The following is a 23,342-nucleotide window of genomic DNA, read 5'->3' as shown; positions in this document are numbered from 1 at the left end:
AAGGGAGCACTTTTATTGCCAGTTAAACTCACATTGTGTCATATTACTGTGGCAACATAAGTGATGCATTAGTGCATATCATGCAGTGAAGCAGTGATGTTTTTCTGTTCCTCAATAAAATAATTGACTTTTTTCTGTGACGCTAACTATACCCTAGTCCCATGGACCTACAACTAAAGAGGGTCCAGCAATGGTGCAGGACTGCTTGGTTTTACAATGAAAAGACACAAAATAGAGTATTGAACCACACGGACTCATGCCGTACAATTCAATGAAAAGCAACACTTTCACTGACATGGGAAATGTTTCCAGACAGATACTTTTGTTTTGCTCATAAATCATTAAAAATAAGAAGACATTTTATTGCCTTCATGTGGATCGAAACCACACCCAGTTACAGATTATGGTCTAGCTTAAGATTCTGTTCTAGAAGTCAGCTTAAGGTGGTATATTACATATTTTCTGACACATAGTGTCATTGTAAAGCGCAATCAACTAAATATGTTACCTTCAGTTGTCATGCACATGCTGCATATATAAAAAACAAATTACAAGAAAACTTTGCATCACAACCAACTTGAAATTGGCCTCTTTTTAAGAGGCGTCTATCATTTCTGGCACGCTCTAGAACATCATAACAACAATGCTTCTCCATGATGCATTCTATACCTTTTATAATGATTCTTAGAAGCTCAGCAGACACACAGTTCCACCAGGTGTTTGCTAACTGCTGCTCCCGCTAGAGATGGTGCTTTGGGTAAATAGGTGTAGCATTGTAGCATTTAGACGTCCCTGAATGGTTGCCATGGGAGATTCCAGGATTTCTCAAACGTGTATGCACTCTGGGTATGTTTCTGAAGAAGGAATGACATTAAAACATAATATACAGCTCTAAAAAGGCTCTAGCAAATTACAAAAAAAAAAAAATTAATTAAATATTTTTTGAGTGTTTATGAATATCAGTCAGAAACTCAAAAACTAAAATAATGAATGAGTTGGATTACAGCTCAAGTTGTAAGATTTTAAATCAAAGGTTACAAACATTGATTTTAAAATGAATAAATACTTTAAAAAAATGTTTTTTTTTCTTAGACCTGGAAACTGATCAAATCTAATTTTCTATTTTTTCTTTACATTTTAAGATTGTAGAAACCCCATTCAAAGAAAGATATGGCACAAAGTAAAGCAAACGGAGGAGAAATTGTGATTATTTATTTTTACAAAATTCAAGCATTTGTGAATTTGCTTTTTCAATGTTTACATTACAAAATTTGAAGTGTATTTTAAAAATGTTACAAAACGTTTCCAAAGAAGAAAACAGAGAAAAACCCATAGAAATATTAATAACAATAATAAAAAATAACAGTCACAACCTTGAGTATCATGAAGATCAAGCATTATTTAGTTGAAACAAGTTTAGTTTTAAGAACATGGGTTATGAACTGACATATGAGGCATAAATACTCCTACACCAAGTGGATAAGCAACACAGTTATATACTAAAATGAGAATAACACTGACAAACATGACAAAAAAAGCTGAGAGTGATCATCAGTTGGTCTGTTCTCTTTTTGACTGATCACGTGATTTGACAGTTTCCTCGTGGTTCAGTCTCTTCAAGTGACAAGGAAGAAACTTTGATTCTTCTTCCACTGCAGCTCATTCAAACGACAACTAATTTCATAAAACTGTACAGGTTTTAATGGCTAACATTCATGTTCACACTCAAAATCTTTTACACTTTTATCAAGTCATCAAAGTACAAAATGAAAAATGAAAGCCTAGATGCATGTACTGATATATACAGCCTATGGACGATGGAGATCTTAGTAAATGTTAACACTCACATGCAGCAAACATTTGAACGTGTACAGTGGGTTTATTTTGTCAGACAAGTTTGTAAATTTGCCATGCTTTGCTCCTCTTCTTTTTGTCTTTTCTGGCTTGAAATAAAAAAAAAATTAAAGACATGTTTATCCATATGCTTATGCTGTGTTGCAGGAATTGTAGCAAGTTTAAGCCAGATGACAGGTGTTAGGCTGCTGGATTCAGCAGTATGTCACTGGCTGCAGTCTTCATAAGAGTTTGTGATGATTAATTTAAAAAGAAGAGCTGCCAACCTTCTCTTGTTGGTCTCAGTCTGACTGCCATCAAAAACCCAGGGACTGTCTTCGTCATCATCAGCACTATTTTTATCTGCCAATATTATCATCATCAGACTAGTTTTCCTAATGTTTGTTGAGGCAAACAGCCAACGAGGAAAAGAACCACAGCAAAGCTCTGTAGCTCTAAGAGAGGTTATTATAATCCCTGCTGGGGTTTTTTTGGTTTTTTTGCTGTGGCCTCTATGGCTGAACAGGATAAGATACCAAATTTCTTTGTGTGGGCATGTATGCATCTGTGTGGATAAATGTATTAGCAGGAGGAAGTTCCTGGACTGCAGCAGTTGTGGGGCGATTTCACAGCTCTGTGTCTGCCGTCTTTGCAGTGGAGTGGCCGTTGGTGGGAGGAGAAGTCTCGGTCTTAACCGCCTCCAGAGACTCTCCATTAACGCTGGGTTTCTCCTGAGTTTCTGGAGGAGGGTTCAGAGGGGCCTCAGACGCAAGGGTGTTCCCCTGATTCTCCTGATCCACTGGGAAGGCTTCCTCTGCCTGCAGCAACAGTACAATTTAACATTTTAAAAGATTAGAATATTGTCTTTTTTTTATCTCAAGTCTTATTTCTATACCAGTTACTGATTTTATATTTTTATCTTTAATCTCAAGTCAACCAAAGGCAAATAATGTGTAAAAATAACATGTTTGCCTTGTAAAGCATTTAGATAATTAAATAGCAACTAATTAAGCTTTCTTAATTAATCAGTCATCAACAAGTTTGAGCACCACTATAAATTTGTCTGCATAAAATTACTTTCTTATGAAAAAGTCATGAGAAAGTCAATATTTTTAGGTACTGTTGACAAAGGAGGTTCAACTGTTGAGTTGTATTTAACAATCTCTTACACTGCCTATGCACTATAATAGTTTGTCACATGAACTTAAATGTTTAAGGAAAATGTATTATTTTTTCATTATATTCAACAGATCAAACAACAAATGCATCAAATATGAAGCATTTTTCATGTTCCGATTAAACACTAAAACAGATGCGCAGATGGACCCAATAAGCCAGAATGTTTCCAGCACTACCCATAAACACACAAACAAAATACAGCCTCTTGTACAATCTCTGTCATGTTATGTGAGAGTTACAGGGAAACAGATGGGTAGATGAAACACTGATCATAGCAAATGCATAAGGCCATGGAGAGCAGGGTGTGGGGCTCTGGATGAAGAACTCGGTCTTTCTCTGCAGTTCATCTGATGGTTGGCCAGCTGCTTTCCCCAATTGGAACACTGCCAGGCATTTTCTGCAAGAAAACTTTGCTGCTGCTTTGATTTCAGATATTCTAGTGTTACTTCATTAGAGTTCTGACATACAGATCCAAAAACAGGATCTGTATTGAGAAACTCAAAAAGAAAAATCATATGTGCAAAAGAATGATATACAGCCGTAAATCAGATGGGATTTGGCCAATGCCAGAGCTATTATTAAATTATAGGAAGAATGCTCATAAAAAATTTTTTTCAAAACATGTCCTCTAAATGATGCAACCCTTTTATTTTACTCAAATTGTTCACAGTAGAAAACAGTAAGGAGTGTATTGATATTAAAAGGATTTTTAAAAATGGCTTCTTTTGGAGGGTTATGAAACATCAATATGTTACATATCATGAGTTATTAATTTAGCATTATCTCTTTGCATAAAAAAATTATTTAGCTTCCAAACCAGCTAAGCATTATTATTAGTCCAGGTGAGGCGAATACCAAGGCAAATTACTCTTAACAGCTCCATTTTTGAAAAATGTAAAAGTAATTAATAGGAAAACACTAAATTATTGTCAAATACTTAAGTAAGAATCTTTAACCTTTTCAATCCATCTGCACACTTCCAAAGATACACAGTGTAAAATCAATATAAACACATTTGTATGAACTGCATCACTTTTATATCAAACAGTTTCTCTGTCCAGGTACATTTACCAGGTTCCGTTATCAGTAGTTGTTTCACAGGGAAAATAATCTGCAGCGCATCACATACAACAGTAGAATGATTCATAAAACACTTTTCTCTCATTAAGAACCACTTTAACATTTCTGAAGCTGGAACTTTTTCAAGTCAGAAATCTTCATTGCTTTGGTGCCACTTGGATTAACTAATATCTTTAGCTGTTACCTAAAGAATGATCTGAACTTTACAAAAGTAAACTTTATTCAAAAAGTGTGGACTAACCAGATAGTTGCCAGTTAATTTAGAATAAAGCATTTTATGCATTTTTTACCAGGGGTACAAATAAGTGAGGAGAGTACTGTGATTAACTCGGAACAGAATAAATAAAAGACATTCTTACCAGTTTTTCTCCCTTAGTTTCAGGCTTCCGTTGACACTTGAAGTATCCCACAATCATGCCGAGGGCAGCAAGAAGACCAGTGACAAGTACTCCAACAAATACAGAAGAGTTTGATGATGGTGGGACGTTAACGTTTTTCAATCCCAACTACAAGAAAGTTTTATTAAAAAAATATTGGAGAGAAAAAGGTGAAATAAAATGTGGTTAATAGAAGTAAAAAAGAATCTTTGTTTGAAAAGATTTAGTTCTCAATTATCGTCCCAGATCTATGAGGTAACATTTAATTTGCTGTTGACATTATACAGTCAACTAATAAATCACTGATTAAGATAATAAAACAGGAAAACATTTTGAGAATGATTAAGCTGTAATAAAATTGTGTAGGGTAACATTTTAAATCAGCTTAATGATGTTGTCATCACATTTAATGCTCTCCCTCACCTCGCCTTTCAAAGCTTCACTTTTGAGTGATCCAGCCAAAGAAGACAGTTTAGCTGCAGATCAAGAAAAGTTAGTTGGTATTAAGGCAAATCAATAATAAAAACTTCAAATTGTTTTATCATAGATGCTATCATTAGTTACCATCACTGCTGGTCATCAAGACATTGCTGTTCTCTTGGAAGATTTTCAGATCACATTTTTCAGAGCTGCACCAATGTGCTAGGTTGTCCTCAAAGATGCGCTTTGTTGCTTCCTGTAAGGAAAAAAAACATATCTGCTTGTTTAGTTTCTATCTTATTAACCACAGTTTCAAAGTAATAAAAGACCATTAAGACATTAAATAAAAATGAAGCTTAATTGAACACTTACATCAAGAAAGTGGTCTCAAATAATTCTCTTTCAAGCTAGAAGACAAATTCCTATTCAAAATCTTTCTAACCACACCTGGTTTTTTCCAGTCGTATCCCATATATATGACATCACCTCCTTGCGCAACTCTTAGTTCATTCTTCTATTGTAATAGGAGCCAGACAGTGCTCAATGACCCCAAAAGAGCCCTATGAACAAACCCCAAATCCCCACTTAGGTGGGAGTGGGCCCACAGCTGGACTCTGGAAATTCTTGGCTGTTTAAGTATAGAAACAAGCATGTGAGAAGTAAATAAAAGCAGCCAGAAATCTCCTGTGGTACAACATTTACATATTTTTATGTAAAACAGATTCCATTCACGAATGTATTTTTGTGTCACTAATTTTGCGTTGCAATTATAAAACTGAACAATGAACATGGGTTAAAAGAGTTAATTTACCTTTCACTGAGCAGGTCTTGTTAGAATATAATTTAAACCACCTGGCATTTGGGGTTTTTTAGTTTCCTCGCTTATAATAAGTTGCCTTCATGTTTGATGGTTTGTTTCTGATGCGGTTTCTACATTAGTTTGACTTTTTTAGTTAGTTGTCATAGCAACAAACCTAGTCAGTTGAACATAGCGCTCAGACCTGACCTTGCTGTGTAGTGCAACATAGTGATGAACACTGTTCAGACAAACACCTTTTGTCTCCTGAGAAATCCACAGCTCTCTGGAAATAAAAATTCAGTGTGCTTATTGGTTAGGTTATGCTGTTTCATATTTAGCCATGTAGGCTTGTGTATCTAAAAACCTATTTTAAGTGGCCTTAAAAATGAAGTAATTTGACTTGTTTTATAGAACATCCAGTTATGTCATAAATGCAATTATTATATATCAAGTCTATGAGAATCCCCAATTAATCAAATGATGACTGGATGAAATAATGATTGGTTTAGAGGAGGCCATTGAACCATCGTGCACTTAGCATGCTGAGGTGAGTGAATCTTCACCAGTACAGATGGAGTGTTTATATAGAGTAATTAAATGAAGTTTATTCATGAGTCATTTCATCACTTTAATTAATTAAGTTAATTAATCTGTGGTCAATAAATAAAGAACTACAAGAACACGAACTCTAAATAAGTTTCAGTGTGACTTTTCTTCAGCAATGGAGTCTTGCACAATTAGTGTGGATATATGTGATGGTGGTTGACTGTATTACAATTTGTTTAAATGAAAAGAGATTATCTGCATTTTATTTTCTTTATGTGTTATGTACATCCTCCCTTTGTATCTAGTGTGAGTTTTCTGTCAGTAGCCCCATACAAATTCGAAAAAAAAAAGACTTGACAATTTAATGCATATTTTTTTCCATCAGTTTAAAAGTCAGGCGCTTTGGAAAACCATGGAAATACAACTTAGGTAGTAGTGTGATAAGGTAGGGTATAAGATTAAAGGATTATAAAATAACAACAAAAAAAACTTTTGACTGTTAACAGGTGTTAGAATGGGGACAAAAATAACCTTTGATGAGGATTGACAGTTGCTTAGGTTTTTATATATATATTTTTTTTAATTTTTAAACACTATTTTAAATGTGTATTAAAAGTTGAATGCCAACATTTATCTTAAGTAATCCCAGAACAAGTAATGATCTCTGTGCATTTTTTGTTAAATATCGGACACCAAGAACTCATGACAGCTAAAGAATGTCTGAGAAAAGTCTGGACCACTTTTTACACACTCTAGCTGATGCATCTAATTCCTTTATAGATTATTCGACTTCATCTGGGTGCACGTCACAGAAGGTCATGTAAAGGTCTTCTTCCAATAGAATAAAAGTCAGTCGGAGTGACACAAAGATTAGCTTTCTCTTCTCCTTTGGTGCATGCCAAAAATTGCAGCTGGCAGGCAGCTCAAGGAATTTAAAGAAGCTATAAACGAGACAAACACTTGTACTCACACAGTCCTTTGTTGTTACTTCAGCCTTAACAGCACTTTGTTCATGGATTTCTCCCTCTCCAACACACTCAATATCAGGCTGCAAAGACAGAAATAAAGATTAAATCACACTTCATAAGGTTCAAAAAGATGAACAGGTTTTAAAAGATGAACTCAATGAGATCCTTACTGAAATTATTGGCACGTGTGTGTCTGTGATGACCCTTGAAGTGTTAAGATCCTTGGGGTCCCCCAGGATACCTCCATCTTGATCATTGTGTCTGCTTGTTGGGACATTTGCTGGAGCAACAGTAAAACCTGCAGAATCTCCACTGGGTCCATCAGAGGGAACGGCAGTTGGGCCGGGATTAAGAGTGGAAACAGCAGCTGGGGCATCAGTTCCTATGGACATAATAGAGATATAAGGCCTTGATACTTGTGAAAAGTTTTAGCTCTTTGACAGTTAACAGCAGTAATTCAATAATGTCTTTCAAATGACTGAAAGTTACACAATTGCATTTTTATCCCAAATTTCTCACCAGCATTAGAAGCGTCTATGTTTGGTGTAGAATCGTCTTGACACATCACCTCGCCTGTAGGAAACAGAAAAAAAAACTTGAAATACTCCAGTGGTTCCCAAAGTGTGGGGTGCGCCCCCTAGGGGCTGCGGGGGGGCTCGGGAAGTGGCATGGATGAAAAAAAAAAAAGTTAAACAAAAGTGTTTTACTGTAAAGATGGTTTGTAGTGTGTTTTGTTGCAAACTGAAGTGTGAAATAAACTTCAGTGGAGTTTGAAAACAAAATATGTGTATAGGTTTATGTCTGGTTGAACAATGTGTGTGCCCAGTTGATTTTTTTTTTTCTTTTTTGGGGGGGATTTTATAGTAATACACAGGGAGGCCCAGAAGAAAATCTTTAGGAACCACTGAAATATTCTAATGTGCACATAGCAAAGATACAGTATCAAGGTAGTTTACAATTCCAAGCATTTTCCTTTTTTTGCTGAATTGGTGATCCAAGCTAAAGATTCAAAGCAGCTTTTTCTGCTGTGTATTTGATTATAGAACTATTAGTAAGTGTGACTGAGATTGTTATTGCAGTTTTGGAAAAACAGAATTTCGAGGAAAATGAAACATGATCTTCTGCAGGCTTATGTCATTACACCTTATTTGTCAAACATGTTGTTTGTCAGGTACAAGAAGAAAGAAAATTTAACATCTAAGAGACAATATTTGTAGACAACAGATAGTGCACTAAAACAATGTAATTGTACGAACCTGTGAAGTACATGTGATTAAATGCCAGATGATTGTGCAGAACATTAAAGTCCTCATTTCACCACTATGTAGAGTTCTTTTCAATACTTTGTGTGCATCCAACTGTTTAAAAGCATTATGACTCTTTTAAACAGCTAGTACACAAGACTAGCCTAAGAGCACAGAGAGTGAAGCAAAGTATAGCAATTGGAACACACATTAGTGGTTTCAGTCAGGATAGTCAGATGAATTAATTTCTATGGTACACGTATGAGCCACAAATACAAAAGCAACTTTTTGACTTGATGAGTTGCTGATACATGCTGGGGGAAACCCCTTGGCAACAGCAATTACTTGTGGGATAAGTTGACCACTTCCTAGGTATTAAGCAAAAATATTCATTTGCTGTGGTTTCTATATTTTTAAGAAACATTATGACATTTTTAATTGGTTACTTGACATTTACCAACAAATGATTATGCCAACAAACAGCAGTAGGATTTTTAGCTGGATAATAAGACTAAATGAAGTGACAGTAATACTGTATAACACAACAGTTACTCAGATGTATCTTAAAACTTAGAACAACTGCAATTTAGTTTTTTCCTCGCTGTTCAGTCCCTTCCTACTTTATCCTAATTCTGGATTGTTTATGTCAGCAGGTATGCCTGCAGCATGTACATCTATAAAACGCATCTTTGTGTTTTGGTAAATAAATTAGGTGAATAACAACTCTTTTATCGCACAAGACTCCGGCCAGATTCTCAAAACATTTAGATACTGCAAGAGTGAAAACATGAATTTGGACACTGGGCATCATAGACTCGTACTGAAGGAAAGATGGATCTCTGTCGGATTAGCTTTAGCAACTCTTGTATGCGACATTATTTTGGTCTATGTAATTCTGCACAAATTTCCACTGGACAGGTAGGTTTAATTAGGTGCTGTGCAAAATTATGTCTGTCAGATGAAAGCTGGAAAATTCAGAAGTTCTAATTTGTGGCTGTTGTAACTAATTTTGGGAAAGTAAGATATTAAAGTATGAAGATAATACACATTTGCAGAGGCTTTTGTGTGAGAAATTGTTCAGTATTTTTCCTTTTACTGTCAATCTTGTGTTACAGTAACCTTTTTCACCTGAGAGTCTGCTGAAGTTTAACATTCAACAAGTGACAAAATCCAAAATAATTGGGACCATGGTGCCTAAATGACATTTTTTACAGCTTTTTGCTTTATCTAAATCCAGCAGTTTATGTGCTGGGATTGACTCTTGAACAAATGGTTTCATCTGCCGCTTATGGAACTTACCCAGAGGCAATTCACTGCTCCTAAGCCCATGCCAAGTTTTAAATGAATGAGGTCAATTATGTTTATTTTAGTATGAAATTTGTAAAGTTTTTCATTGTCTTGTTTTTCTCTCTCTTTTTTAAAGGCGACTTGTAATGTCTGTCTTGTTCTGTTTTATTTTCTGCAGTTTTCATGTGCTCTACATGTGACTTTGTTGATGGCTTTTTTATTTTGGCTTGTTAACTCCTAAACTTTGTGTTCTCTTGTACTTCCTTCTCTATTTCTCTAGTTTTTTGGGGGGTTTTGGTTGTAGTTGGTACACACTGCAAAGTGTGTCCAAGAAAATATTTTACCAAGACCTATAAGCTTAGAATGTGGATGCAAACTAAAATCTTACTTTGCTCTGAAGGTCATTTTTTTCATAACCAAAAACACACAGGGACCAATTACTTCTACTATGTGCTAGCAGCATTCAGAATCAGCATGATGGAGTGTCGCAGCTTGTTTTGACTTGGGGTCACAAACTATCTTAAGGGAATGCAGCATGAAATGACACATGACTTGCGTTACACTGGGGCTATTGTGAAAAGTATGATGCATGCCGAGTACAAGGTCAACACAGAATATTTTAGATTTACATTTCTAGATTTACATTGCAAATGTAATGATGTGATGTATTATCAATATTTATGTGATCAATTAAGGTGGAGTGAATAGCAGAAATAAACAGTGAAGGAATTACAGTTGTAAATTCAATTATTTTATTCATTGATTAATTGAAATTATGATTTTCTAATTTTCACTAAGTATAATGCACATTATAAACCTGAAGTTATTAAATTCTTTCTACATGCCTTTTATTGTTTCACCTGCTTAATATTTAAATTCTTGCCTTGTTGCTTTGATTGTTTTTAATCAATTTGAGTCTCTTATCTCAACTTTAGTTAGACTTTCTGCTAACTAAAGTCCAGACAAGAGAGACTGAAATTGATTAAGAAAAATCATCAATTTGATTTTTCTATTCGGTACGCAGCTACAATTGATTGTAGTTGTTTACAATCAGCTGTAAGCAACTAGGAAATCAGTTACTTACAACAGATTTCCTAGATTTGTGTCCCGGTTTGGAACTAAAGCTGACAACTGCAGCATGTTGATTTTTCCCAAGTCAAACAGTATCCATGATTTAGTATTGTTCACTTTACCGGTAATGCAACTGATACAGATAATCATGAGCTAAGGCCCAGAGAAATGTGAGAAATTGAGGGTGGGGTATCTAAGAAAACTAAGAGAACATTCATTGCTTTTTGCTTATCTGAGATCAGGTCATGGGGACAACAAGTCCAGGAGGGAAATCCAAACATTCCATCCCCCAAAAAGATATTTTCCAGATTATTCTTGGGTATCTAAGCTTAGAGATGTAACTATCAATCCTTTTCTGGACTATTTGAGTTTTTGATTATTAAAATTTTCAGCAATTATAGCTTTTCTATTCCAAGGATTGTAACACATTCCCCAGATATCATGCTTTGTATTGTGCAGGACTCTGATGGGGACCAAGCAAGTGATCTTGGTTCTGCATTAAAACATGGATGTCGATGAACATGTATGTGAATCCTGGTGCTTTTTGCAAACAAGAGAGAAATAGATTAATAACATAGTATTGGGATCTTTTTCTTGCATTACTGATCCACCTCTCATCATGACCATAGTTGAACCATAAGTTGAGATATTAACTTTTTTGATAAACTTTTATTTTAACACAAAAAACTGGACAATTGCTCAAATGAAATGCAGAAAAGGCCACTGTCTGGACTATCAACCTCCTGCTTTATTCTATTATATATGAACAAGACGCCAAGATCCTTGAAGTCCTCTACTTGAGGCAGAGACTGTTCGATGGGAGCAGACTGCACAAACTCCAATAGGAGATCCAGTTACAGCACTGGAATTGGGTTTTTTTGATATTCTAAAATACAGTCTGTACTTCCAAATGATTTGCTCTATATGACGTTTGAATACAAATGCAAGAACAAAACATTCTTAACTTTTGAAGTCTACCAGTTTCACTGGAAATGTGAAAAAATTACAAACATCCTTTGACAATTCCTATTTTCCCATTTCCTTTCTTAGTTATTTCCAAATCCAGCTTCATTATCTAGAAGCGAGTGTTGGTAAGTATTTATGGCAAAGGGTAAGTTTAAGCAGCTTGTCTTGTAGAGTAAAATCCTGGTAAGTTCATCAGTAAAAGCAAGATGTCTAGACCAAACATGTCTTAGGGTGGATCCTTCTTTTGAAGTTAACGTATAATAATTTAAACATTGTTTAGACATGTAAGCTAAGCACTAAAAACAAGAGAGAGAGCCTTTCCAGAGTTCATGAGAGACAAATGAACTTGGCTTGGGTTAAATCATTTGATAATCATGGTTAAATACAAACCCTCTTGAACTCTACAAATCTATTAAACAGATGATGTTATTAAACTACTTTGGCTAAATAGATTCCACTTAAACATGTGCAGATTTTCTACAGCCACCTAAACAGAGGTAAAACTGTCATACAAGCTAATATAATGACAGCCTTGAAGAAGAAAAAAAGGCAGTGAATGAATATTAGCGATAAGACTTTCCTTTTAAGCTTAATTCCCATAAAGACAATAAGTGTAGAACATCTAACCAAAACTTTCCTCCAGTTTTTAGCAATATGATTTGTGGACTGCTGACAATATCAGGTCACAAAGATTTTGAAAAATGTCTGAAGTGTTTACAATCCCTTAAACATGGGGGACCTAAATTCACTCTGTATTTATTTTACATCAGGTCAAAAACATGATCCTGTTCCAATATAATTTTCAGAGTGCCTTTCCAACAGTATAGACTACAGTCTATGCAAAGAACTAAGGATGAGCTCCACAGGTGTAACAATCTGAAGTCGGAGATATGTAAACAATGTATTGCCTCGTTTGTCATTGTGCTAGTGTGATGCCTCTCTGGGCATTTCAGCTTAACCCCACCTGCCCACTGAGAGTCCAATTGGCAGTGGAAACACTCTCCTGAACACGCCGGACCATAAACTATTATATCAAACTGTGATGCAATGCTTAGTGGAAATGAGGCATATTAGTCATGCTTTTGAAAAATATGGAATTTATATAGGGACTAGGAAAAAAAAAACATTATTGAGCGGAAGCCAGTTGTAGAGCACACAGCAAGCGCAGAAGAATATGTTTTGGTCAGATCATGCCAAAACGTTTTGGTGTAATTGCAAAACATTGCATGAAAAAAAAACTAATACACTCTGAACCCACCATACCCCATGAAACACAATGGTGGCAATATAACAAGAAGGGCATGCATTTCATTTGCACAACCCACAAATGGTGGGTTCTAGTTACTTTGACCCTGCTGGTCTTACTGCTTTATTCAAAAGTGCAACAATATGGAACTATTATATTTATGTTCTATGCTGAATTGACTTTGTTTTCCTATTTTCTCTTCTCTTTCACTTTTTATAACCTTCAGAAGGTCTAACTTCTGTTGAATCATACATTAAGCTATTTATATTGTGTAAATGTAATTATAGTTTTTTTTCCCTGCTCATTGATAGTTTCTTAAATCAGTTTTATGTAAAAATGTGTCTTTGGCGTGCCGTGGTGGCGTAGGGGATAGCGCGACCCATGTTTGGAGGCCTTGAGTCCTCGACACGGCTGTCGTGGGTTCGATTCCCGGACCCGACAATATTTGCCGCATGTCTTCCCCCTTTCCTGTCAGCCTGCTGTCATATAAGGGACACTAGAGCCCACAAAAAAAAATGTGTCTCTAGGCATGGATGTGGGCATTTTTAGCACTCCACCACTGTGGACACACACACTGTGAAAGGAGTCTTAATTCCAACCAGACATCCCAGCATTAGTGTAAACCATGGAAAACTTCAGTCTTAACACAAACACAGGAAAACATACAGAAACATAACCTTAGACTCTTCCCACTGAGTTTCAAGATGGGAAATGAAAGCATAACGTTAAGGCTGCATAGGATGTAACCTCTGGGTTTATGTGAATGTCTTTTTACGGTTCTAACGTTATTTATCACATTTCTTCAGTTACCCGGATTATCAACACATACTGTAGATTATAATTAGTGGTAGCTCTGCAAGCAAAAGACTAAACGCCTTTTTTAAAAATATATGCAATAAACATCTGAACGTACACTATGATGAAGCTCGTTTGTCAGTTTTTACTTTTTGGGAATCACATTTAAGCTGAGATTAAACATACTTTTAAGTAGCCTAGATTTCTGCTGATTTTTTTTCGGGGGGGGGGTTGGATGTAATATTCTGATCTTAAATGTTTTTCATGTGCTTAATTAATCTGCATATTGGCTACAAATATGCTACACTTTGTGAATTAAGATAATAAAATAAACAAACTTTTCAATGATATTCTGATTTATTAAATATGACCGTATAGGAGATCTCTAAATTGGTTATGGTCATGCCACCTTTCTTTGGAATGCATAAAAATATCCATGACAGCCTGGTAAAAGCTTGAGAACGAATTGTATATTCTACTGTATCAGACAAATAAACACTGGAGTGTTATTTACTTGAAACCTTGTATTACACAATAGTGAGGTTGGGATATGAAGATATGTAACAATAAAAATTTCCTGGACAAACTAACATTTAATTAATTATGGCAGATCCAATCTCTCAACCCTGGAATGCACTTCCATGAACTTCCCAGTCTCTGAAGAGACATGGGAGAGCAGGGAGGTGTGATGATTAGCTGGAGGAAGAAGGACCAGGTCTTATCATCAACTCTCACACTAAAAGTATTGTGAAGGCTAGTTAGAATGTTTTTAAAAATGGTTCCTTAATTTCCTTTCAGACATCCTCCTCTCAGCCCCTCCTCCACCAGTTCTCACTGGGGACAACCCTTCATCCTCCCCCTCACTGGCCAGCAGATGCAGTTACGGCATTTTGTGAACTCATCTTTACTGGAAAAACTAGGTAACATGATTTTCTCTGGAGGGAGTGCAGTCTGTAGTTTAAAATTATGATAGTAAGTGTAGACACCACAATTTACCAGTTAGTAAGTTTATGTTAAGCTTGGTAATACTCTTGTTTCCTTACTCCTTTTTTAACTTGAACTCACACATTAATCTGAAACAGCAGCCAACCAAACTTGGCATGTCTCTGTCTCCATTGGCACCACGTCTAGATATTTATTATCTCCCAACTTCACCCATCTGTCACAGCATTTTGCACTGAGGTGTAACAGCCATTGTTACTACCATCCCTGTGTTTAAATTTAGGGCCGGGGTGTTGCAGGAAATGGCTGCAAACGCAAACATTGTTGTCACACTTGATTAAACTGCTCCAGCTGAGAGTGGGAACAGGGGGACAGGACTTTTTCACTTATAAATTATGGCATTTGAAGATGAGTTTTGCTTCCTCCCTAGGGGAGACAAGGGAGGAGACCCAATAGATGGATGGGGGAGAATAAGGGGTGCAGCTGCTGTAAGTGTCCTTTGGGAGCTCTTTCCCTCCCTGCATACGCACTGTGCTGTGAACTCATGAAGGAGGAGGAAAGCCTCAGCCCTAAAGCTTGGGATTATGATTTGACCTCCACCCAGACTGCAGAGACAACACATTGGATGTCATCATTAGCCACACCCTCAAACCATTACTCATCCAGATGTCCAAAGAGGACCCCCAAAATCTTCCAACCACACCTTTTCTGTTCATGTTTCTTTAACAGAAAGAGGCTGACTTAAGATCATTTTAGAAAATACGATACAGAATCAAAACACTGAGACTAAGGCTGCAAATGCCCTTTAAACATTTGTAAACTGTTACAACCACAAACTTCAGTGCACTTTTGGATTTATGAAAAGTATAATGTGGGTCTGTTTTTACTATTCAGCTTTTTCCATGTGTGTCATGTCACGTAAGAGGATTTCTTTTTTAACAATGTTTTTCTTCTTGCTAGATTTCTTGTGTGCACAGCCAATGATTCTCCTACCTGAAGACTGGATCTCTTCAGCTTTTCTACAGTTTCACTGGACATTGTGTCTACTTCTCTGATCAATGTACTCCTTTTCTACCTCATTTTTAATCGACGTACCATTTTCTCTCAATTTCACAAAATGTGAGAATACAAAGTACTGAATATATAAATGTTGCCAATTATCTTTACAAATATGGAAAAAAAAACTTGGTTGGATAAACAAACTTTTTTGTTGTAACTACTGTTGTAAGAAAAAATATTAATGTAAATTAAGTAATGTGTATGGACAATGCTGATGTCCTTGAACATGAGAATTATTTTTGTTTGGGGTGGTGAAAGTGGACTTTTCCTCTTTGTCCACTCCCTTTGTGTTTTCCAACAAAACATACGATAGCTTTTCAGGGAAAAAAATGGAAAAGAATGGACAAGAGTGTTGGAATGATATCCATGCACATCCAAAGAGGAAGTGACCTCTTTGAACTGCAGAGGGAAACGTACTGAGACCTACACATGCACATCACCCGTCACCAGAACTACTACGAACTCCTAGAGCAAACAACATGACCATTGTGTTCTACCCTGTCATCACAATGAAATAGATGAACTGTAGTCTGGTGAAAAAGTTAAAATTTCTCTCCCCAAAAAATTTCTTTTCTCCATTCTCTCTCTTCTTACTACATTTCTGAGTGAAACTGGGGGACAACAACTGAAAACAGTGCCTCATGATTGATATCAACCTCTGAGAAATGTCTGTTTTTATTCAGTCTCGAGTTTACTCATTAAAATAGTTTGAGCCGGGCAGTGAAACTTTAAACCTGTTTCCAAAACAGACTGTTCATTTTCCGAGTGGATTAGAAGCTGGAAGCAGCAGCAGCTGCTTCAAGAAGCTGCTAACTGCTCTCCTGTCTGTGTCCGAGCCGACACCAGCAGATGTTGGTGGACTCATTCCAGCTGCCGATCTCTGCGGGGGAAAGAGGTTACTAAAAGACATTAGAACCTATGGCCCTACACGCCTAGGACAAAGTTGAAAAACAAAACTTCATAATAAACATTTGATAAACTTTCTGTGCTTGTCATGGAATCACATACACTCTGTATTAAGTATTCAGATATGTAACACAAGGGAAAGAGTCGTCCAAACTCAAGACTTCCTAGAGCAATAAAAGACCAGACCTTGTTCTTAATTAAGATGTATAAAGTATGCCTTTAATAGCAGGCAATTTGGCCCACATTAATTACCATGAGCCATTATTTGAGTCGTCAAATGGCTCCAGCGAAGGCTCATTAGGCGCTTTTGTTTCCATGGATAAACAGTAAAACTCTCTGCAGGTACAGCACAGCCTGGTTCTCCAGCACAGAGTTTGTGCATTCCCTTCAATTTCCATCTTTATTTTCCTTTCAAACAGCTGAAGCTGTGCAAGAGTGCTGCAGTCCTACTTTCAGCTGACCGGCAGTGTGCAGCATCCAGAGGAACTGGGTTATTCTGTGCTTCAGAAAAAAAGAAAACCCTTTTTTTTTCAGTTACCTCATTAAAAGGCCTAAACCGTATAAACTGTCCAGGTCTGACTCCTGGTATTGGCTGTGGGTAGCATTTAAAAAAGACCAGTTTTTAACAAAGTCTGTTTTTTGTGTGAATGGACTGGAATCTGAGATTTAATCAATTTTAACAAATTTCAGACATAAGGAATAAGCCTTTTTGACCCTTTATATTGACATTTAAATTTAAAGAGAAGCTGTAGCAGTTTCCTGGCTGGGACATGTGACCATCTCTTGCTAGCCCTAGCTAGCCCTCAAGCAACTTAATAAAAAGTGGCAAGCAACAAATCTAGCAACTTTTTAATGTTATCTAAGGCTTTTGAAGACTCTCAGCATGAACGCACATATTGTTCTTATTCTTCTTAATAAACAGTGGTGCTGCCGGTCCCCTCCCCATCCCAAGGCACTCACAGTTGATCCAGTCTTCATGCTTCAGTCTGTCTCAGCTGCAACTATATTCACAGCCTCCAGCTATCTGAATCTAGTTAACATGTCGGAGCAACAAAGAGGCTGACAAACTGAAAGTCTGACAATATAAAGGAAAGGAGAGAACGCAATGTCTGGAGAGTCAAGTGTAATCCTAATTAAAGACTGTACAGGATGTTAGTTCACCACATTCTTAGATCTCCCAAGGTTTCACACTTTCACATTAATTTTAATGTTAGTACAGGTTGTCTAAACCTTGCCTAGAGCAGAGATTTCATGATCAAAATTGGTGCGGCTCATATACCTAGAAATGTAAGTGCTGAAAAGAGAATTAGCAGTTTTTTCTGCCTACTTTATGCCAGTCACAGCCAACAACAATAAAACAGCAACAGGGTGCCAGGGGAATAAGAAACAATACGTTCTCCAGAACGGCAGTAATTGGGAAAGGAAGATCTGAACTTTGACGTGGCTTCTGCTTTTCATTAAGTTTTTATATATATTTTTTTAACTAAACACTGTTCCTATTTCCCTCAAGACAACCCCCTTTCCAGAAAAAAAATATTTATGAGTGGAGGTGGTCGTTTTGTTTTCTGTTGAAATGTTTTCTGAACAGTAGGTGATAAAGGAAAATACATTAAAAATGGCACTGACACATTAAATGTACTAATGAACAAACAGAAGATTCAACAACAGCAGCTACTTTGCAACATATGGACCATTTTTGATCTTGATGAAGAAGTTTCTGAAGTAAAGAGACGTTTGACAAAACTCAGACTCTAACGTTAATTATTTAGCTCACGCAGGTTCTTAGCCACAATTTCTGGCCCAGATGGACACACACCCTGCCTGACATAAGACCACTATCTGCCAAAAGCTTATATAAAGACCCACGCCCTCTAGTTGATGACGTAATTCAAACTCTAACATCACATCTTGGGACTTAAAGAATGCTGGTCAACAGCCCGGGGCCATGAGAAAGAGAGTGGCAATATTTCGCCTGTGTTTTCATTGGCAGAGTGAAGTTTCTAACCGAGATGCAAAAGTTTCAACTGTTGGAGCAGTTGATGTCGTCAAATTAAATGCTTCAACCTTACGTTAACATCTTTTATTAGTTAAGCTTATGCGAGTCAAAGGTTATCTGCCTATCTCCTGGGGATTTTTGCACACCAGAATCTTCCAAACAAGAGTGAAAATCTTTGTTTTAGTGTGGCCCTTTTGAAACAGCAATTGTCACAGCTTCTTCTGCTCTGGCCAGGCCCCTGACTTTAGCAACAGGAGGAGTCATTGTGGATGACATGGTGAAATAAGCGAGAAAAGATGTTTTTCTCCCTGGCTGGAGCAGATGTAAAGCTTGGGTTTTCCCCTAAAAGAGAGACACACAACTTATAACGTACTCTGGGAACTTTCGAATGACATCATCCAACTCTGCAAAGCATGGCCAGTTCAGTGCTGCATATTTGCACGCCTGCATAACTACCGACTGGCAGCCATGGGAAGTGGGAATTTAAACCAAATCTGTTTGCTGGAGAGTCGAGATGATTGAGTTGCTTGGATATCGCAAAGATCTCTCAAATAATCTTGGCTCTACATCTCTCTCTGTTCTCAACCATCTACTCTTGTTTGTTTGATTTAGATTTGTGTTAAGAAACTATCAATCACTACAGATGCAAATAAACAAAAAAAAGACAAAACTACTTCATCCATGGATCATTCTTCTCACTATAGTGCTTCCGATAGATGTATGCTGTATGTTTTCACTGAAGCTCTTGCCCTGTTGGAAGGCAAACCTTTGGCCCAGCCTCAAGTCCTTTGTTGTCTCCAGCAGTTTTTTCCCCTAGAGTTTAGCTATGTCCACCTTTCTGCCAACTCAGACAAGCTTCTATATCCATGCTTAAGAAAAGTTATCCTAAAGTATAATGTTGATGTTTGTATTGAAGATAATGAGCAGTGTTTTCTGCCGCTCAAATTGTTCCATTTTAGTCTGATTGGACCAAAACTTAATCTTCCACACGTTTGCCTTGTTCTCTACAACTAGCAAAATTAAAAATAGCTAAACAACACCTCTGACCTTGTCAAACACAGATTTGACCCCTGAAAAATGCTAAAATTGCCCACTCAGGACGCTCCATAGGATTGCTAAAGGTGGCCTGAGGGATCTGTCTTTAAAAGGTTAAGACCTTATCCTTTAAGCCTCGCAAGTTGGGAGCTGCAGCAGCTCCCAACCAGACAAGCCCCAGCAGATCCCCTGACTTCCATTATCCTGGCTAATGGTTTCCTCTATCCTGCAGCTGGTCAGAGTACAACTGACCAGCTGCACCATGGAGAATGTCCTCCTCTAGGCATGAGCTGACCCTGTTACTTGACCTTTGTTTGAGCTTTGAACTAAGTATTCTCTTCCAATGTATAACCCTGACATACACCATTTTAAGAAGATAATGAACAATAACCCTAGTGGGCATAACCTTTGGCTAGCAAAGGACTTTTTCCATTCCTAATAAAGATTATGAACGATAATAATTACTGGTGCTAAATTTGTTGAAGCATGGACTGATTGGTTATTTCTCCCAAGATGAACCAAACTTGAACAAAACACAAAATCTGCATTGAGCAGAGTTGATAAAGAGGGTTTTTCATCGGGATCAAGACAAGCTAATCGAGCATGAGAGATCAAAACAGTTCATGTCTTTGAATATCTGTTGACGTCATTGACCAATCATCTGACCCACATTTTGTAGCATTGAAAATACACTGTCTTATTTTTTTTAAAGTATCTGGATTGCTTTCTGTAACTTGTATGGTGCCATTAAGGCAGTTCAAATTGTGTTTATCTACTACTAAGATAGCTACATGAGGTGACAAACACTTGTCTGAGAAATCTCTGCATATAAGTAGGTATGAAATCAAGTTTTCCTTCTCTAAGCTGTAAATTTGCCTGTGCAGTTATAACTTTTCACCATGGTGAAGGTTGTACACAAGTCTGAACATTGTAGCAGGTCTATGTGATCTCAGAGCCAACATTACAGCATAGAAGCCAGGGTGGGTCTGCAGACACCCTCGTGATATTCCATTATTATATTAGTCTATAGATCACTGGAAGAGCTTATAGGTACTTTGTCATTAAGATAATTATGACCTAGTGTTTAAAATATTTGTTACCGTGTTATTTGCTTTAATGTCAGGTCAAATCAGAGCGCTATTTTCTGGATGTTGGTCACCTTTTTTCATTACTAGCTTGACAGGAAGACCATGCAGTAAATGGCCCAGGGATCAAACCTTGGACATCTGTAGTAAACATTTGCTGCTTTTGTCTTAACTTCTCAATGCCAACACAGCAGTTAAAAATATTAGTAAAATAACATTGACATAAACTTCTATAACTCTTTGGAGATTTGTGTTGTTTTATAATGGTAGAAGATTTATCTATCTATTATCTATTTCAAGATAACAGAAGTCTGATTAGGTCCTGAACTCTCTCTGACGCTGATTGTTGACAGAAGAAAAGGAGATAGGGAGTGGTCCACAACCAGTGACTTTCCTGTGTCAACACTGTGCTGAGAACAGAGCATCAAAAACATTTCCGGTCAGCATAACTGTCTGATAAAAAGGTAAAGCGAGGTAAAAGTAAAAAATATCACAATTTAGGAAAATGCTATTTTGCAAAAATTTGTCATTGTCTTATATTTCTATTAGGAACCAGAAATGTTAACAGAATTTTTGTCATGCTATTATTAATTGTGCAGAAATGCCTCTTACAAACATGTCATAGGTGATCAGCCATCTGTTGGGAGGAAATGACTCTTCAAAACAAACATGATCAGGGATTAGAGGTTTGTAAAATAGTGTTTGCATAAACAGCTCTGACCTTTTTGAGATTACATTAGCTTATGCATCTGGGACCAACAGTGTTATCTACTGTAGGTAAAAACTTGAGCCACACATTTCACATCGTGCCTGTTTTGCAGTCACGTTTGGGGATTTTCCTTTTCGCTCTGCAGATTATTTTTGCTCTATTGCTTTTCCAGATTAAGTTGACAAATAGAGACCAAGCTCTATGCCGTGCCGTGAACTTGGAGCCAAATTTGTTATGAGTGATATTGGGCAGCAAAATAAAAAAAAACACTTGACTTGATTGGGAGTACCCAGCGTAATTTGATTCTCATGTAAATCTAATTACCATCTGTTTCTCTGCTGCGGCATAGGGTTTGTGGTATGTCCTTTTATTGCACAAGTCATGAACATGTTCCACCATCTCATGATCATTTCCCGGTTAAAGTAAACGATTCGCTCTTTCCATCAGTCTGCAATATTCCTCCTGGTTCTCCCAAGGTCAGTCCAAACATTTAAATGCATCTGGGGCCTGACAGCTCTGCAGAAGTCATTACAATTGGCTGGAGTAAAATCAGCACCGCCTTACAAGTACTCCTTCCAACCCATGCATCACCCTGCAATTAGCATCATGCCTTGAACTGATTTGGAGCATACTGCCCCAGTGAGTACGCAACATGAAAGCGCGCACATTTACTATTCACATGGTAGATTAGGAAAAAGCACAGGTAGAAGACAGATTTTTATCCTCATTTCCAATTTCAATGTGTTTTGTGAGGCTATGAAATCACATATATTTTGAAAAAATGCAAATACAAGTAGATTGTCTATGTGGTGGGCATGTGGTTTGAATGTGGCTTTATCCATTTTTTACAAATTCAAAGACGTTGTAGCACCACCCAGATGCTCGACAGGATGTAGAGCATAAGGATTTTCAACTGAAACTTTCCGTCTCCGAGCAGATCCTTTGTGTCTGCAGCCACCACACCACTAAGAATACGTCTAGATGTTCATGTGCAAGCCTACTTTATGGAAACCCCTCATGCTCAATTAGGCATGGGATTTCTACTAACATATAAATATACATTTTCTTTCCTAAAATTATGGAGACAAAACCAAATAAAAAAAAATCTTGAAATTCTACAAAGAATAATAAAAATCCTTTGTGGAAACCACTAAAGGTGTGAATGAAACAGTGAAAAAGACATGCTGTAATTAAAAACAGACTACTCACTGCTAAACAATAGAGCGCAGAGGAGCAGAACTCCAGTCATGCTTCTGCAGAGCCCATTCATTCTCCACATGGATGCGGCCATCCTCTGTTCGAATTCGACACGTCTGGCGGGACTTTGTGTCTGAAGGGGGAAAAAACTGTGGGAAGTGAGGGCGAGCTAGTGGGCTACGGAAGCTTCTCTTGTGAGGTCTGAGAGAGCAGGACAGGAGAGAAGGATAAAGCCTGGCTTGTGTTCCGTCTCTCTTTATACGAGCCCGCTCCTTCAGCCTCCCTTGCTCAGCTCTTTCCACACCCCTTTTCGAACTGCCTCATGTTCACCCATTTCCCCCAAAGCAACGGCCCCTGCTTCCTCCCTAGTCTCAGTGTGTGTGTGTGTGTGTGTGTGTGTGTGGGCGTGGGCGTGTGGGTGCGTGGGCGCGTGTGTATGTGTGTAGGGATGTAGAGCAGGCAGTAAAGTGTGACGAGATGTTTCTGGGAAGAAGGCTGGGTGTTGTTTTAACTCAGCTTTGTTGGTACTGGGTCATGTTTCTTAAACAGAGGTACAAGTTCTATTGGTAGTACTCAGGTTGTTTATGGTGGTACTCAGAAGA

The 23,342-nt window shown here is 37.3% G+C and overlaps 1 protein-coding gene across 1 annotated transcript; it reads right to left on the bottom strand.

Moving 5' to 3' along the window:
• Positions 1–1,192: 1,192 nt before the first annotated feature.
• On the bottom strand, positions 1,193–23,045 carry LOC102233648 (hematopoietic progenitor cell antigen CD34-like). Its single transcript, XM_005798918.3, has 8 exons — positions 22,753–23,045; positions 7,722–7,775; positions 7,373–7,584; positions 7,205–7,282; positions 5,034–5,145; positions 4,893–4,945; positions 4,452–4,598; positions 1,193–2,651 (listed from the first exon to the last, which is right to left on the bottom strand). Exons 1-8 carry the CDS (start codon positions 22,832–22,834, stop codon positions 2,460–2,462), a joined length of 930 nt encoding a protein of 309 aa, XP_005798975.1. The 5' UTR covers positions 22,835–23,045; the 3' UTR covers positions 1,193–2,459.
• Positions 23,046–23,342: the final 297 nt, after the last annotated feature.

The sequence above is a fragment of the Xiphophorus maculatus genome, chromosome 1 (genome assembly GCF_002775205.1).
Source record: "Xiphophorus maculatus strain JP 163 A chromosome 1, X_maculatus-5.0-male, whole genome shotgun sequence".
Classification (NCBI taxonomy): domain Eukaryota; kingdom Metazoa; phylum Chordata; class Actinopteri; order Cyprinodontiformes; family Poeciliidae; genus Xiphophorus; species Xiphophorus maculatus.
Note: the sequence above shows the minus strand (reverse complement) of the source record. Positions and strands in the feature narration are given on the sequence as shown.